We start from the raw sequence: 17,725 nt of genomic DNA, 5'->3' as shown, positions 1-17,725 counted from the left end.
GTGATTTAAGTTATTTTTGTTGTAATTATTTATAAAAAAGTATTTTCCTTAGATTTGCTTTTAATTTATTTTACTCTCTAATTTTATTTTAAATGTTTTTTTTATTATTATTTTTATTGTTTTACTTCCAAACCACTAATAACAATCTTTATACAATTGCAGTTTTCATCAACGGATTTTTTTTTTAATATAATTATTTAGTCTCAAATGTAAATGACAGAACATTTTAATAAAGTTTGGTTTCTGATGCAAGAGTTTTTACAAATTTGAACAAATTTGAACAAATATATTGATTAGGTTTAGATTTAAGTTCATTTATCCAGACATCAATAGTGTATACAAAGAAAAGAGGCTCTTTTTAGACTGAAAGTCAAATAGCACCATTTTTTTTTTTTAATTTTTGGTAAAATTGTAACACTTTAGTGAGACAAAAGAATAAATCAATTGCAATGATTTCACCATCTCTCCAAAGCTGGAGAATGGACTCAAAGCCTTCAGAAAGAATATAATGTCTTTCAATAAACAGCTACATGTGATTGAACTGAAACACCACAGGGCTGAGCTCAAGAGTTTACAGCGTTACTTGCTGCCCACTCAACGCCAGAGTTTCAGGTTAAAACCCCTCGTGACAATAACAAGACGGCTGAAAATCAAATCATATATGTACTGATTTCACATCATTCAATTCTGCCTCTCCTCCTCACATTTAGAAATTATACTGAAACACTTCAGGCATTTCAGCAATTTGATTAGACTTCTCTGTGACTCAGCAGCTAGTTGACTGAACACGATCAATGGCCACCGTCTGTATTTTAGCTCATTTTGACTACAACTTTCTCTTGACCTCCACAGCCTCGGTTCTTTCTTACTGTAGGCAGATATTTTTTTTTGCTCAAGTTTCAGGGTCAGTGTAATTTATGACTCACATGCCTCTCTTTCTCCGTTATTCTCTTACTTTTACACACTGCACAATGCATCTTGTGTCTCGTGTTGCCACAGCAACATGAAGGCCAGCATGAAAAGCATGCAAGCAGCTTCACAATAACATGCTTGTGTTCATTTTTGAAAAGGTAAAAAGCTTATCTGATATATTAATTATCCACTGATATAATAAAATTATCGACTGATTTATTAATAATTAAATGTATTAATAATTTACATACCAGATTTATATGTGTGTGTATAAAAATACATTTACCTTATATGTCTCTTTATATATATGTATTTGTGATAAAGATATTTAATATTTAAAAATGCACTGGAAAGACTATAAATTTGGTGCAGAAATTAATTATAAATTAATTTTATTATATGAAAATTAAAATATAATATTACATTTTGAAGTTCAAATGTTAAATGTCTGACATTTTTGAACTGAAATATTGTCTTTTGAAATATACTCCAGCAATCTTTGTTTAATGCACAACTTTGAAAAATCATAATGTAAATATTTGTTTATAAAGGCTCCATAATTGAATGATGATTTTAGGAATTGTTTATTTTAAGCTGTACAGTTTGATCAGCTAAACATTTGTATTGAACAATCTTTTTATAATGTATTTGACGAAATGAGGGTGGGAGGCAAGTTATTATACATTGGTTACTTTTACAGCCCACTCAGCAACAGCTGGACAGACTCATGAATGTATGACGTTATATACATGATGTTTAGGTATTGAAACCAATAAATATAGCAGCTGAGCTTCGTGCATTTCATAAGATGGCATGAGAACAACCAAAGAGCATAGCTTTTCATATGAACACTGATAAAGAAGCAGCTCTTCTCTGAACTCGAGCTGATTCAAAAGAGAGAATTAAAAAAAATATATATATATATTTGACACTTTATGGTAAATAAGAATCCCTCTCTTAGTTACCATACACATCTGTCAGTGGATTGAGATAATTATAAACACAGGCTAAAATTGACTTCATAAGTCGTTTCTCATTAACCCCTGACACCTAATTAGCCCAAATCATATTTATTATTGGGTTGCATGTCCCTATAAATAAATAAATGTGTGCTGTTGCAAGAAATGCATTTATACTGTTGTTTTAGACAAACTTTTCTTATTAAATAAAGGTTATTAAATATAAAATGAGTTTGTTTATTATTATTATACAGTCCTCCTTGTTGTAAACAGCACTAGAAATGGATAAAAAGAGAAAGAGAAGGAGGAAAGTGTCCTAAAATACAAATATATATATATATATATATATATATATATATATATATATATATATATATATATATATATATATATATATATATATTAGTCAGGAATGTGACACATTCAAACAATGACTGTGTGTATTAATAGATCAATTTAACAGGCTAGACTTCACAATAACTCGATTACTAAAAGGTCAGATTAAATTCCAAGCTAATTTGCATATTAATATGATTATCTGAGTGTGGGTGGGACTTCTCGGTCTCGTCTTGGGTATTGTTTGTTGCCCTCCGGTGTCTGAACAGAGAACTGCACTTTAAGAGTCTGACAGGAACATGAGCTTCCACAGAGAGATGTGATGTGCAATCTATTGAAAAGGTCTATGCCACTGCTGACCATTTCACCCAACAAAAGACACATGACGTCAGTATTTTTTCCACATCACAGGAGTGTCCAGTGCTTTGCTTTCTGGTTGAAAAAAGCAATAATGGATGTGCAACTTTTTTTTGCAGACACAAAAAGCATTTTTTTTCACTGTAAATCATGTGATATGTCTACTTAGATGCTCTAGTTCTGAATTAAAAGACAGATTTGCACAGGATTCTTCAATATTATACATAGAGTGTCTCTAATGCCTTACAGACATCAGTGAAAAAACATTTTGAGAGCTCATAGCTGTTTCTGTGACAGCCTTAGGCTCCTGTAAACAACAAAAACAAAAGATTCAGAGAAGCGGCGTTATTAGCCAATGAGAAATGCAGTTTGTGTTTTGGACATGATTGTGTGACATGACTTTAGAGGGCCAGGTTTTGGAGAGGCGGTCAGAATTTGTAATATCCATATCTAAAAACCTTTAAAAGTGCAGAAAGCGATTTCTGAGAAACCTCAGCAAGCACTGAAACACACTTAGCCAATCAGCAGGAAGGGGCGTGTCTACTCATGATGGGGGCGGTGCATGTTGCAGTGTGGTTTAGGTAAGTTTAGGATGCATTTGTTTTGTTCATTTTAAATATAAACATTATTTGTCAAAAATGGCACCTTTAAAGGATAAATGATAAGCACATTATTTACCAACGAGGGTTTGAGATATGAACAACAAATGCAGGTAAATTACACATTTATATATAGGCTATATATAATTTTCTCCTTTAAAGTGGTCATATGATGTGTTTAAAAAGAACATTATTTTGTGTATTTGGTGTAATGAAATGCGTTTATGCAGTTTAACGTAAAAAAAAAAAACCACACATTATTTTCACATACTGTACGTTATTGTTTCTCCTTCATACCCTGCCTTTCTGATTTTTACAAAGCTCATTGTTCTGAAAAACAAGGTGTGCTCTGATTGGCCAGCTATCCAGTGCATTGTGATTGGTCGAATACCTCAAGCATGTGACGGAAATGTTACAGCCCTTAACATTCTGTGATCCAGGTGCGATGAGACAAAACCAATAAAACCCATTACAAACGAGGCATTTGCTGCACACATCTGAATTTCATAAAACACCTTTAACATCTGAAGAACCTTTCTGTGTTTTACAAAAGGTTTTGTGTGGTGAAAGAAGGTTCTTCAGATTATAAAAAGGTAAGAAAGAGATGCTTCTTTAAAAAACCTTTGACTGAATGGTTCTTTGTGGAACCAAAAATGGTTCTTATGGCATCGCTTGAAGAACCTTTTGGAGCACCTTTATTTTTAAGAGTGTAGTCATCACATTTATGAAAGCCAGGACACAGACATTCAAGAAAATGTGTGTAATCAGTGATACAGTCAGACGCAAACAGTGTGTTAAAATGCCTTATGATTGGCTTTACACCTGACTAATTTTCTGGGAACCAAAAGATGTGTGTATGTCATTGTCCCACGTCATGTTCTCCTTTCTACCGCAGAAGCCCAGTCCTGCTGCGTAAGAGCGGAACGCTTTTGTCCTCCTTCCGGAAACGCCAGAAAGCTCTCAGCCTCCACGCTCACAAAACGGCTACATGCTGCTAAGGAGATACACAGAGCTCTTGCCATTATAAACGCTGATCTGAGATCAGAACTATGTCTAGCATGTCAACGACATGGTCTCAGTATCTGATTTGAGATCAGTCTTGTGGAAGGAGAGGCGGTGCACTCTGATGTAAATGATTTCTGAGCAGTCAAACAAACTGAAAGAAAAGACCTGCTGTTTATGTTGAAATAAATATGAAGAGAGGCAACACAATTATGCTGCTTACAGCCAAATAAAACATGCAGCCATTATTACAGCTCATTGCAATACTTTAGTTAGAAGGGCTTTTTGCTAACGTTCATTACATTTGAAAAATTTTCTCTGAACGTTCATTAAGTAATGAAAATATTATTTCAGAATGTAACAGTATGAAACATTATGTAATGTTACTTAAGTATCATTTTAGACTTAAGCACCCTATTTACTTTGAGATCGCTTTGAGAAATGTTTTACTATTGTAAACATTTGTTCATAACTTGAGAGAAGTTTGCCAGAATATTGTCCGATGGCCCAGATAGCACACACACTGTACATCTGCAAGATATCTGTTCACTTCATCTACAAACATCTGACAGACGTCTCTAAGATTTCAGTTTTACATTCTGAATCATAAACATTTTCTAAACGTCTATTTGACATCTGATAGGAAACGTATTGCAGATGAGCAAACACTCATGTAAATGCAGACGTCAAATAGACATCTTTGTGATGTACGTGTGCTATCAGGGCGAGAATGTTGCATGTTAACTGGGAAGAAAGTAAAAGAAGCAAAGCCAGCCCACTCTTTATCCTGTCATGTGGCGTCTTTGACGTGCTGACAGCTTTATTGGCCTGTCCTTTCGTCCTTAAACTTATCCTTCAGTGAGCTTGTCCATACAGTAGACTAACACTGGAAGAAAAAAAAAAACACAAATATAAAGATGTATGACGTGTTTCTGTGTGTGAATAGCTCTTATTTTCACTCTAGAATTAGTACAGTAGAAAGTGACCTTGGTCTCCAAAGCAGAAGAAATGAAGCGTTGTGACAGATTGACTTCCGAGTCATCTAATCAGAACTTAATACAGAGACTCAAAGCCTCCGCTTCTGACTAATCTTCAGTTGATCTCACTAAATATCATTCAGTGCTGGAGAAAACACTTTAAAACTAGCTGATGATTTATTTATTTTTTAAACTAGCTGATTATTTAATGTAGCCTACTTAATTAAAACGAGCTAAAGGGACACAGTTATTGAACATTTTATCACAGCTTTATGTCAAATTTAAGTTTAGTTCACTTGTTTTAAGACCACATGAATCATTCTTGTTGTATTCACTGAAACGGCAAGGATGAATGATTTGCACAGGACTGAATTGAGAGAGTAGGATGAACTGAAATTGAATCAGAAAGGATACCTAAAGTTTTAATAATTATCATAATTCTGTGAGAATGAAGGAAGTGCACGCCACAGCTATAGCGATAATGACACACTCTCAGAAAAAAATGTACAAAAGCTGTCACAGTGCCGGTACATTTTCAAAAGGTACACCTTGGTACCTTAAAGGAACATATTACCTAAAAGGTCCAAAAGTGTACCTTTTGAAAAGGTACTGCACAGTGACAGCTTTTGTACCTTTTTTTCGGAGAGTGCGTAAAAGAACGATATCTCTGAAATAACTTTGAGATTTTTTTTTCCCAGCTGAAGATAAAAACATTGACAACAATCAGAATTTAACCTGCTTTAAAGAGCGTGAGCATGTAAAGCGCAGATGACTGAACTGCAGCACACGCATAATATCAAAACATTACTGTCCATGTATTAAAGTTAAATTTAGTAGCCTACTTCGTTTGTTGTGAACAGACATTTAATAATTTTTACTGACAGAAAGGAACTTTTATGGTTTAATGTTGATTAATGTTGGACATAAGTGAGATAACATGTGAATAGTAAGCTAAAGGTTGTGGTTAGGTTGTGGGATGGTTATATGATGACTATGATTTGTTGCTTCATTTTATGATCGAGATATACTATTGTCAGTGAAGTGACTGGCCAACATGTGTATTTAATTAAGACAAATTAATTTTGTGTAAATATTTGCCTTTGTAAATGTAAAATCAAAAAGTAGGTTTTAAAGTGGATTTTACCAAATTCCATGTGTAAAAATTTACTTGAAAAATTCTAGTGCAAAAACATATAAAAGAAAAACTACTTTTATTTTATTACATGTTTTATTAATGTATGTACTTCTATTTTAAAGAAGAAATACATTTACAAATACATTCATCTTTAAAGTGAATCACCTTTTGGATAATACAATTTATATGTTATTAAAAATTAAATATAATTTATTACTTGATATTTTGCTATACTGTGAATAAGAAAAGGTAAAACTGGGAAGAATCTGTGAATATTTTTCCTGCAGTTTTTTTTTATATCAGCCCAATAAGCACATTTTATGAACACTATTTTTCTTTTCACAAACTGTCCTTGATAAAGAATGCATTAATTATTTTCAGGATGCTTATGAAATCTGAGTTATTTGTCAAAATCCTTTTTTTTCAGTCATGCAAATAGTTGCCATTAACAGGTCTTCTCACATTGGACCTTCATCTTGTTTAAAAAAATCTTTGTCACAGGTACACAGGTACACAGGTGTTAAACATCCTTCCTGCATAAATGTTTTGGACAGTCATGCAATATTAACTTATTATATTCCTGTTGTATTTGTGTAAATGAACATGAGTGTACAGAAATAAAGCATAGTAAGCACATTAGAACATGCAGTATAAAACAAAGGACTAAAATAGCTCAATTTATCAGCTAATTCAAAAGCAGAATGTCATTAGGTCTTTACAACATGTTTCATATGTTTCAAGTCCTTTCCTGAGATGTATTTTTATCAAAATGAATCACTTCAAACTTTGTCATCACATCTCTCTGAGCGCTTGAAAAACATTGAACTTGTCTAATGCAGTACATCACATGATTTTGTCAATCTATCAAGCTGTGAAATAAATAAGCTTGTGTCTTCTCATTTCACCTGTTAATGCTACTTCAGGCCTGTCAGTTCTTGAGGGTGAGTCTGGGGTTATGGGATGTAATGAGAAGTTAAAAGTTGCAACTCCCACAGTAATTATTTATGGAAATAACACAATTGTTTCAGCTGCCATGGTTACGAACACACCACATGCAGGAGAAAGTTCAGGTGCAATTCAATCTAAATGAGATAAATGTTTCTACCTCATTGTTTTTACATCATGGATTCACTGCTTTCCAAACTCATTACAGACTCACTATCTAATTAGATGAGAAGGACAGTAGGAACACTTTGCACCTAATCACAGTAAATAGAGAGTATGCCCACCTGCTTTTAACTTGTTTTATTAGTTTTTTGTGCGTGTGCAAATGTTTGTTTTAAAAGTTCAGTGCTGTTACCCTAATTGTTTTGTGACAAATAAATTATATCATCTAATAGTTATATTTCAAAAAATATTTAAATACTTTAAGAAGATACTTAAAAGAAGAGGTAAGTAGAAAGTAGAAATAGTACTTAAAAGCATTGACTTCAAATGAATCTGTGATTCTGATTATTTTGAATCAGATTTGTTTGAATTCCGTTGAGAATGATTCAACTGAATTCAGTGGAATCAGATGCTTTTGTATCAAATTCAGTTGGATCTGATTCAGCTTAATACAAATGAATCATGTTCATTTGAATTGTATTGAATCAGATTCTTTTGAATTCAGTGAACCATCACAATATAATTTTTTTTGTAATATTATACATTCAAAGATATTGCCCTCCTAATATATTAAATAAACTTACCTTCGTTTATTCATTTGCAGCTATTTGAGGCAGCTTTTGTTTGTAATTTTGTAGCAAACTGTGTTCATCCTAATGGAGATCCAAATTTTTTTGTGATATGATTCAACTCAACTCAACTCAACTCAACTCAACTCAACTTTATTTCTAAAGCACTTTGAAAAACCACAATGGGCACTAAAGTGCTGTACATGAAAAAAGACCCAGTTGATCCTTGGAGCGAAGAGATCTCAAAGGTTGATGAAGACTATTCAAATCAGAAACAAACTCTGGTGTCAAGCCAATAGAGATATTTAAAAACATATAACGGCACTTTATACTGGATTCTGTATCGAATCAGTGACCAATGGAATGAAACCAATACAGGGGTAATGTGGTCTCTTTTTTTTGTACCAGTTAAAAGCCTACCAGCTGAGTTCTAAATATATATATAATATAATTTGAGCATACTGATGGTAATTTATACCGTGCTTATCAAATATATTTTCTAATGAAAGCAAATAAAGGGAAAACAAAACAGGTCCCAAAATCGAGCCCTGAGGAACCTCGCACGTTAATGTGTTCTTGTGGCTCAATGGTAGAGCATTGCGTTAGCAGCGCAAAGATTGTGGGTTCAATTCCCGGGGGAACACACATACTGATTAAAAAAAAAAATGTATAGCCTCCAATGCACTGTAAGTCACTTTGCTTCTGCTAAATGCATAAATATAAATGTAATGTTACAACAGAAGAAGAACAGTTTGTGTCCAGTGTCCAAACTGACTGAAATGGTTCTAGGATGGAATGGAATGGTTCTATGAGGAAAACCAGTCCAAGGCTATACCCACTTGGTCTTTGAGATGATCAATGAGGATATCATGATCAAATGTGTCGAAGGCAGCACTGAGATCCAACAGTATAGTAATAGATATTGCCCTCTACTAAGCGGTCTTACTTAGGTAAATGCAATGACTTCAAAAGTGTCACTTCCCTGTAACTGAACTGCTTTCAGTGACCATATGCATCTGCCAAATTAATAATTATAAGTGCAATATTATGGCTCTACTCCAAGATATAGTGAGCTGCCTTATTGTCTGCTTTCAGCACAGGAAGCTACCTGAACATTGCAAGGGATTGATTAATCTATGACATTAGGATTTGGAAGAGGGCCATGAACACACTGTTTTTATAATGTATTTTATATTGATGCTAATTTGTAGCACTGTTCATGTCTCATATGCACAACATTTAAAGCATTTTCATAAGTCAATTTTAGATATAAAACAGGATGTTTACATTTGTAATGACTCAGAATTGACATGCTTTCGTTTCCAGGTTACTGGAAAGGATACACATTGAGAGTAGAAAGGTAGACTATATAAAAAAAGTGTTCACTGATGTGCGCACTTAGATAATTGAGTATTGTGTTTGAACAGGACCCAGCATTAGATTAATGATTTATTCAGGACTTACAACAGAGCTGGTACATGACACACTTCTGTCCGAACCGCCTTCAGGATTGTGTAGAAAAATGTTCCAGCTTGTAATCTCAGGCATTACCTCTTAAAGTCCACATGAAATCAACATTTACACTATTTACTTTGTTACCGCACATTGCTAGTGTTAAGGTGAACAATTAAGGCATACAAGTTAATCTACTGAACATAAACATTTTCTTGGTAAACTTTAATAAAGCTCTGAACATTTGCTCTGGAATGGTATTCCTTCTCTGATGATGTCAGTTTGACGGTTTGTTTAGAATATCCTTAACCACGCCCCTCCAAACGTTAGTTTGTCGAGAGTGAGAGCAGAATGCATACTGTCTGTATAGGTACTACATTTATATTTGAATTTAATTCACAACTGTTAAAAAAGTACTTCTATATAATATATATAGTATGAGTAGTATGAATGAAATTTGGACACTGTCACATGACCTAAGAGCATCAGGTATGTCACTTGACTGCCATTAATAAATCCTTTTTCCGTGGCCTCATGGGATAGTAGGGTGTCCATCTAACTGATTGAATGCACACTTTAGAATCCAGGCAAAATACTATGCATTTTATAAATTCTTGCCTCACATAATAATGTTTTATTTAGCTGTAGCTTCTGGAAACGCAGCCCAGTATTGTATAAAGAGCTAAACAAATAAAGGTGACTGGCAGCAACTTCCGGTTCATGCGGACAGCATTTCCTGTGTGACTTACCTCATTGCCTATGTGCCAACTGTAGAAGAATGCTGTCTTAATAGGCCAACGTTTCTTTGTAAACAGTGTATTTTCTTCTGTGTTTGCTTCACGGGAAAAAGGCCCAAGAACGATAACTAGTCTAAACGGATAACTATAACTATATAATTATATAGTGTCTATACCAACTCACAATAACGTTCTGTTTTATTCTTTTATTCTTAATATTTCTTTTTTTTTAAATTGTTTATCAGCTGGTAATCATTCTGAAGTGATTCTACTGACATCCTCTGTGTCATTAATATTAGTTGCTGTGTGGGTTTACTCATTTTTTTTTCCAGATAATTATAATATCTTATAGTCATCCTTTTATTACTGTGAAAACCTCACGTGTATGGAGTTTGTGAAGACACATATAGATCCAACATTTCATTTTTTGGCTCATCCACGTAAGTGAACTTCTCCTGGGAGTAGAGTCTGTGCGTCCTCCGTGACAACCTAAATTAATAGATTTTTTTTCTTTGGTTCTTTGGCAACAAGCAGGAAGATCAACACGTCCAAGTGAGCTCAGGAAACTAACACACATTATACTGTTAGGTGAGGTTGCTTATATACTACCATTTATTTATTGAAGATCACTGACAGCGTGTCTCTCACTGTACTATGAGACAAAGCACATCACATCACATCCCAGTACATCACATCACATCACATCCCAGTACATCACATCACATCACATCACATCCCAGTACATCACATCACATCACATCACATCCCAGTACATCACATCACAGCACATTGCATCGCATCACAGCACATCACATCACATCACATCACATCACATCAAATTCCAGCACATCACAGCACATCACATCACAGCACATCGCAGCACAGCACCGCACAGCACAGCACAGCACAGCACAGCACAGCATATCACATCGCTGCACAGTACATCACATCACATCACATCAAATCCCAGCACATCACAGCACATCACATTGCATCGCATCACAGCACAGCACATCACATCCCAGCTCATCACAGCACAGCACAGCACATCACATCACATCACAGTAAATCAAATCCCAGCACATCACATCACAGCACGTCACATCCCAGCACATCACATGACATCAAACCCCAGCACATCACAGCACATCACATCACATTGCAGCACATCACATCACATTGCATCACATCAAATCCCAGCACATCACAGCACATCGCAGCACAGCACAGCACATCACATCCCAGCACAGTACATCACATCACATTACATCAAATCCCAGCACATCACAGCACATCACATCACATTGCATCGCATCGGATCACAGCACAGCACAGCACATCACATCCCAGCACATCACATCACAGCACAGCACAGCACTGCACAGCACATCACATCAAATCCCAGCACATCACATCACATCAAATCCCAGCACATCACATCCCAGCACATCACATCACATCACATCAAATCCCAGCAAATCACAGCACATCACAGCACAATACATCACATTGCATCACAGCACATCACAGCACAGCACATCACATCACATTACATTACATCACAATACATCACATCACATCGCATCGCATCACATCGCATCACAATACATCACATCGCATCACATCACAGCACATCACAGCACAATACATCGCATCGCATCGCGTCACATCACAGCACATCACATAGCTCCAGTTCCAGCTGAGGTGTCCAAAGAGGTGTAAAGATCTGAGCTGGTAACTAAAACTTAGTATGATCACACAATATTCAAATTATTTTAGTTTAAACTAGCTAGAATATACCTTTTTAGATGAAATTAAAGTAAAAGATGAAAGTAAACTCTCCGGCTTACACTTTTAGCGTGACTTTCATTACGAAATTTTCGAGTAGGCCTATTGATTTTTTTCTAAATACAGAACAAATACCTAAATCCTACACCTACCTAACACGTTTGCAAATAACACTTTAGCAACAATAAAGGTTATGCTACAGCAGAATGCATTAAATAGACGGAAAAATTAAATAAACGGAAGGATGTAAACATGGCAACAGTTGATCGCGCGGTTTCCGATTAGACTGGTAAAATTCTGACATGACTTATAACCGTTGTCACATTTTTACTGTGTTAAACATTACAAGAATAACCAGTTTTGTGTTTTTGGTTTTAGTATGCTATTTTTACATACAATAATTTGTTATTTGCGCTAGCTAGTGAATTGCGTCCAGTTTTTTTTTTTAAAAACACTTCAGTGTTCACTTCTGTTTAAGACCGTTTGAGTAAAAAATCTATTAATTAGAAATGGGTCATAATAGGATATTTCCACTGCAGCTGTCTTTCCTTGAATCGCCCTAATTTTGGAGTTCCGGAAGCTGAGCGTTACGCGCTTGATGAACAGAACGCTATGTCGACCGGAACATCCATTATAAGCACGGGAGGTTAACGGAGGACAAAGACTCCATTCGTGGAAATGAGGGCCTTACTCTCGCATGTATATATATATTTTTCAAGAACTGTGGTTTCTTTCTCCGAAAACGAACCGTACATGCTGAATAGGAGTGAAATTAAAAAGAGGAGCTGTGGTCGTTGAAAAGAGGAGATAAACCTGCAGCCTTGAGCTGCTGCAACTCAGTAGTAATACAAGTTACCCGTGCACATCCTTCTCTTCAAAGTGGGTGTGTTTTTAATTTTATCAAAGACTATTCTACCCCATGTGAAGTAAATAATTAGAACTGTTTCGTATAGCTTAGCTGTTAAACATACTAATGTTTAAAAAAAAATTGCGTCAATATTAACGAATTTCGTTATTGTTTTTTATTATTATTCCCGAGACGCTGCATCATCGCGTGGGTGGCACCAGTCAATCAGCTGCTCGTCGTTCTCATTGGTTCATTCAGGTGGCTGTGTGAATAAAAGTATGTAGACTGACTCCAAGTGAGAGCAAACCGTAGATGTATAAGGAGTGACTCCGTCAAAGGACACGAGAACAAAGAAGTTTCAGTCAGCTTCCGCCAAGTGATCGCCTTGACGCTTGGAGAACAAGAAGCTCTGTAGGTAGGCTACTCAAGGTAACAACTGTGTAATCTTGTGTTGGCACACGTACCTTAATGTATTCTAAATCTTAAGAACAAACAACATAGCCTACCTAGACTAACAAAGACTTTAAACATAATTGATGAATTGTTGAAAAACCCCAAACACCTCCCAGCTGAGAAGATTATCTGAGATAGTGCACTTAAAGCTCGTTTTCTTCTCTTGTACCACAGGAATCGCTGTAGATGATGGAGTGGTATGTTTTGGTGTTGATGCTGAGCTTGCCAAGCTTGGGTCAGGCAGATTGTTCAGAGCAATGCATGAGATGCGCGCAACAGATCTCCGACCTGGACTCTGCAGTGAACCGCTTGGTAAGATTACTCTCAGTCCTCCTTATTTTGAAACAGTGTTTACATGCACTTAGCGTTTGTCATAAATGTAATGAATGAGAAGGAGATGAAAACGGCAAAAACGACAACTTTATTGGTTTTGTACTATGCACAGTGAAATAAAGTTGGCGTGTATTCAGAAGTGCAAATAGTATATAGTATTAACTAAATTGAACAAATGAAGCATGAATGCTATAGTAGGCTATAATGTAAATGATCGAATGAAAGGTAATATATAGCCTATGAAAAAGGTGAGACAAACTTTAAACTAAATCGAATACAAATCAAACATTATAGATGAAAAACAGAAAGGTGCCTCTGTAATTGAAGCATTGAGAAATGTTCGCATCCTTTTTCATTTAGAAATAAACTGGGCGCATCTCTTTTGAGGCGCGCGCATTCAGCACCATGGAGAGCGCGACGATAGCGCGCTCGGTAGATTAACATAGAAAACAAAATATTCATGGGCTATCGCTATTAGATATGGCTTTCCGCTGTATAATTACAAATCACAGTTTCGGCATACAACGTTTACTAGAAAAATACATAATAATAATAATTAGATGTTTTTATAGTTAAAATGCTGTTTCGTAGAACTTTATAACTGTATGGCATCAGACAATAAAACCCTGAATTTATTCTATTCTTAATGTTTATTTAGAGCAAACTTACAAAATTCAAACAACCATCCTCTATTTTTTTTAATTAAAATGCATGTGATGTTTAGATTCTGCAGGACGTGAACTAGCTTCTTTCTTTAGCCTATGTGATGGCTTTATTAAAGAACTAACTAATAAAACGCGTCATTAGTCAGATATGCACAATCCTGAAACTTTTATTTCCAAGTGCACAGAGTCAATCCAAACCTACTTTTCTTTCTGCAGACTTGCACTTTAGAATGTGAAGGAGCCGTGCCATCTACAAGTACATCAGACAGATGTGAGAAGGCTTTACGGGAGCTTTCAGACGAATTCGCGGAGCTCAACGGAGAGCGAAACGCGTTAAACGCGGAGGATCTCCAAGAGAAGGCGTCCAACCTGGTCAAACGATACGGGGGCTTCATCAAGAGGATCGATAAGAATAAAAATACGTTTTTCGCCTCACCATGGAAGGAGAACGCAATACTAAAAGGACTGTTTGCGAAGAAACACGGAGAGTCGCTGTCGAAACTTGGCGAGCGAGGCGTCCCGTCGATCACGGAAGACGACGAGGGCGAAGACGTAAAGGGAGTTTATGATACCGACGTTCCTTTAAACGAAGCCAAACGCTACGGCGGGTTTCTCCGCAAATTCGGGCCCAAGATAAGCAACTTTGTGGATAACACCAGCCCGCAGGTGTTGCAGAAGAGATACGGCGGGTTTATGCGAAGAATCCGCCCGAAGTTGAGGTGGGACAAACAAAAGCGATACGGTGGGTTTTTACGGCGTCACTTTAAAATCGCCGTGCGCTCTGACGAAGAGCCTCTATCGTACGAGGACTATGCTTTATAAGCTATTGTATCATAGATAACCCAATCAGAACTCATTAAGCCAACTCATTTCAGTCCCTCCCTAAATGTGATGATCTTACACGTGTTGAGGCTGTTTTACCTTCCCAAATGGCTGCTGACCTCTGGACACCATCAACCTGTCAATCAGGACGTTTCAGTGACTGACCACTTGTTGTTTAACTTTACCCCCATGTAAGCAATCAGTACCTCCTGCAGATGCTTGTTTAAGATGACCAATAAAGGGCAAGAACTTTACCTGTTAAAATTGTTCGGAAAATGCTTTGTGACTCATCCATCCAAACATCCATGTTTTTCCGCGTTATTGTGATTTCTAATCAATTGAAGACTTTCTGCTATTTAACTTAACGATTTACAAAGCATTTTTAGTCTGTTCCAAAAAGATGTTCCTTTCAGAATTTTCCATTTCAAAGTTGAAGCTCAAAGTGCAGAATAATGTTTAGCTAAATAGCGCCACCTGTTGGTCTAATAAAAACGAATTAAATTCAACACTTGAAAAAAACATTTTTCCTGGAGTGCTGTGATGAACACAGACTTGGCTTTATACAAAAAGCACATTACATCTCTTCTTTGAAACAGCTGAAACACCTTGTTTTACTACGGTAAGTGTGTTATGAAAATGCAAAACTGCCCACTGTTGAGTATATTTAGAATCAGTTTTTTTCAATGACCGCCTATTCGTAAAATTTGACATTTGGTCTTGGATATCACATTTTTCATCAAGAGTGTCTAATTCATATTTATTTTGAAAGGCAAGACAAGTTATGGTCCAAGTGAATGTATTTTAAATAATCAATTATGTCAAGTACAGATTTCATATTTTTTGTAAAACGTATTTTCAGAAATACTACAATGAAAGACATCAATATGGGGAAAAAAAACTAATAGAGAAAATGTGTTATGTTGATAGTATAAATAATGGAATGAGCATTATATATATATAAAAAACATTATAACTACAAATTACACACAAACTGGTCAACCATGAAAATTTAAGGACAAAATATGCCTTCTGTTTCTTAAAAAACAAGAAAAAAAAAACACCTTAAAGGGACAGTTCAGCCAAAATGAAAATGAAAAATCTCACCCTCAAGTTGTTCCAAATGAATAAATTTCTTGCAGGTAAACAAAGAATATATATTTTTAAATGTTGGTAAACCAAACTGTTAACAGTAGCCACTGACTTCCACAATATGAAGAATTTTTTTTTAAATACTATGGAAGTAAATGGCTACCTAAAAAAACTCACTGGTTACTAATATTCTTCAAAATATCTTCTTTGATGCACAACAGAAGAAAGAAACACAAAGGTTCGGAACAACTTGAGGGTGAGGAGATGATGATGATTAACTTTTGGGTGAATTATTGCTTTAAACATATCAGCCTATATTTCACTAAAATTGTAGTTAGATTACAATAAATCAAATGCGATGCAACAACTGACACTCATTACAACACCATGGCTGTTTTAGCAAAAACCTTTCAAATGAATCATAAAAATGCAAAAAGAGTTCATCATCTACAAACAAATTATACGACACACTGACATCAATTTCACTCTTTCTTGTCATCTCTCTGTTCTGTAGCTGCTTCCGTCTGTGGCTCAACAGTCTCCTCAGTGGCAGTGTTTATAATACTGACACCGCTGACTGTTCTTACGAGACGGCAAGGGGTCAGACAGGGGCGTTTGAGAGTGGGAGGCGAGGTCACGGGGGTCAAGGTCATCAGGACGGTGTTGAGGTGCTGTGATTTGCTTCTTCAGCTCTTTGGCACGTTTGCGATGCTCATCACACGGTTGCTCTAGGGCTACACATGCAAAAAGTTAATGTTCACTTTCTTTTCCATTTAAAAGCACAGAATAAAAAAAAAATATGTGGCTGGATTGGGAGATATACCCAAAAACAAGTTCTGACTCACTATGCTGCGTGTGTACTGCTCCCTACAGCGGTGCATCTTACTTATGTGACAGGCAAGAACTTTCTTCACCAGGTCCAACATCCCGAAGGTCTGGAATATACTGTTGAGTAGAGCAGCATCTGCTGACAGATTCAAGTAATGAACAATATTAAATCAGTTTTTGTTTACATCTGCAGAAAAAATGTATTCAGAAATAAAAAACATATAATAAAATCTAATAATCGTATATATATATATATATATATATATATATATATATATAGATAGATAGATAGACATACAGACAGACAGATAGATAGATAGATAAAATGTATGTTTGCGCTTTTGCCCAAAACTCTACCGCGCATGCGCTCTCGTGACGTCACTCGAAAAAATAACTTTAACTCTAACTTTATTTAAAAAATAACTATTTTATGAGTCTTTATTATCACTCTTTATCAATTTAACAATCCTTGCTGAATAAAAACATACATTTCTTAAAAAAAAAAAAAAAAAACTGACCCCAAACTTTGAATATTAATAATATTTCACAATACTACCGTTTTTTTCTGTATTTCTTATAAAATAAATATATACTCGATGAGCAAAAGAGACTTCTTTCGTAAACATCACAGATCTTTCTGATCCCGAACTTTTGAACAGCAGTGTGCATTAAAAATAAATTTGGACTAAATTATAATTTGCATATTATTCTTACTGCTTTACTGCATTCAGCTTTGATTTATCACATTTTTCACTTCT

The 17,725-nt window shown here is 35.5% G+C and overlaps 1 protein-coding gene and 1 long non-coding RNA gene across 4 annotated transcripts; one reads left to right on the top strand and one right to left on the bottom strand.

The window, feature by feature from the left end:
• The first annotated feature begins 12,913 nt into the window (after positions 1-12,913).
• On the top strand, positions 12,914-15,314 carry LOC132129283 (proenkephalin-B-like). 3 transcript variants are annotated; one of them, XM_059540812.1, is made up of 3 exons: positions 12,914-13,188; positions 13,405-13,542; positions 14,445-15,314. In XM_059540812.1, the coding sequence occupies exons 2-3, from the start codon at positions 13,417-13,419 to the stop codon at positions 15,048-15,050; spliced, it is 732 nt and encodes a 243-aa protein (XP_059396795.1). In that variant the 5' UTR covers positions 12,914-13,188; positions 13,405-13,416; the 3' UTR covers positions 15,051-15,314. The 3 variants fall into 3 exon arrangements, with proteins under 3 accessions (XP_059396795.1, XP_059396794.1, XP_059396793.1); XM_059540811.1 differs by having other exon boundaries at positions 12,915-13,192; XM_059540810.1 differs by having other exon boundaries at positions 12,917-13,206.
• Positions 15,315-16,186: 872 nt separating this feature from the next.
• On the bottom strand, positions 16,187-17,212 carry LOC132129491 (uncharacterized). The gene is made up of 2 exons (XR_009428525.1): positions 16,985-17,212; positions 16,187-16,873 (listed from the first exon to the last, which is right to left on the bottom strand). It is a non-coding gene; the product is annotated as an uncharacterized LOC132129491 (long non-coding RNA).
• Between the last annotated feature and the right edge of the window lie 513 nt (positions 17,213-17,725).

Source organism: Carassius carassius, chromosome 46 (genome assembly GCF_963082965.1).
Source record: "Carassius carassius chromosome 46, fCarCar2.1, whole genome shotgun sequence".
NCBI lineage: Eukaryota > Metazoa > Chordata > Actinopteri > Cypriniformes > Cyprinidae > Carassius > Carassius carassius.
Note: the sequence above shows the minus strand (reverse complement) of the source record. Positions and strands in the feature narration are given on the sequence as shown.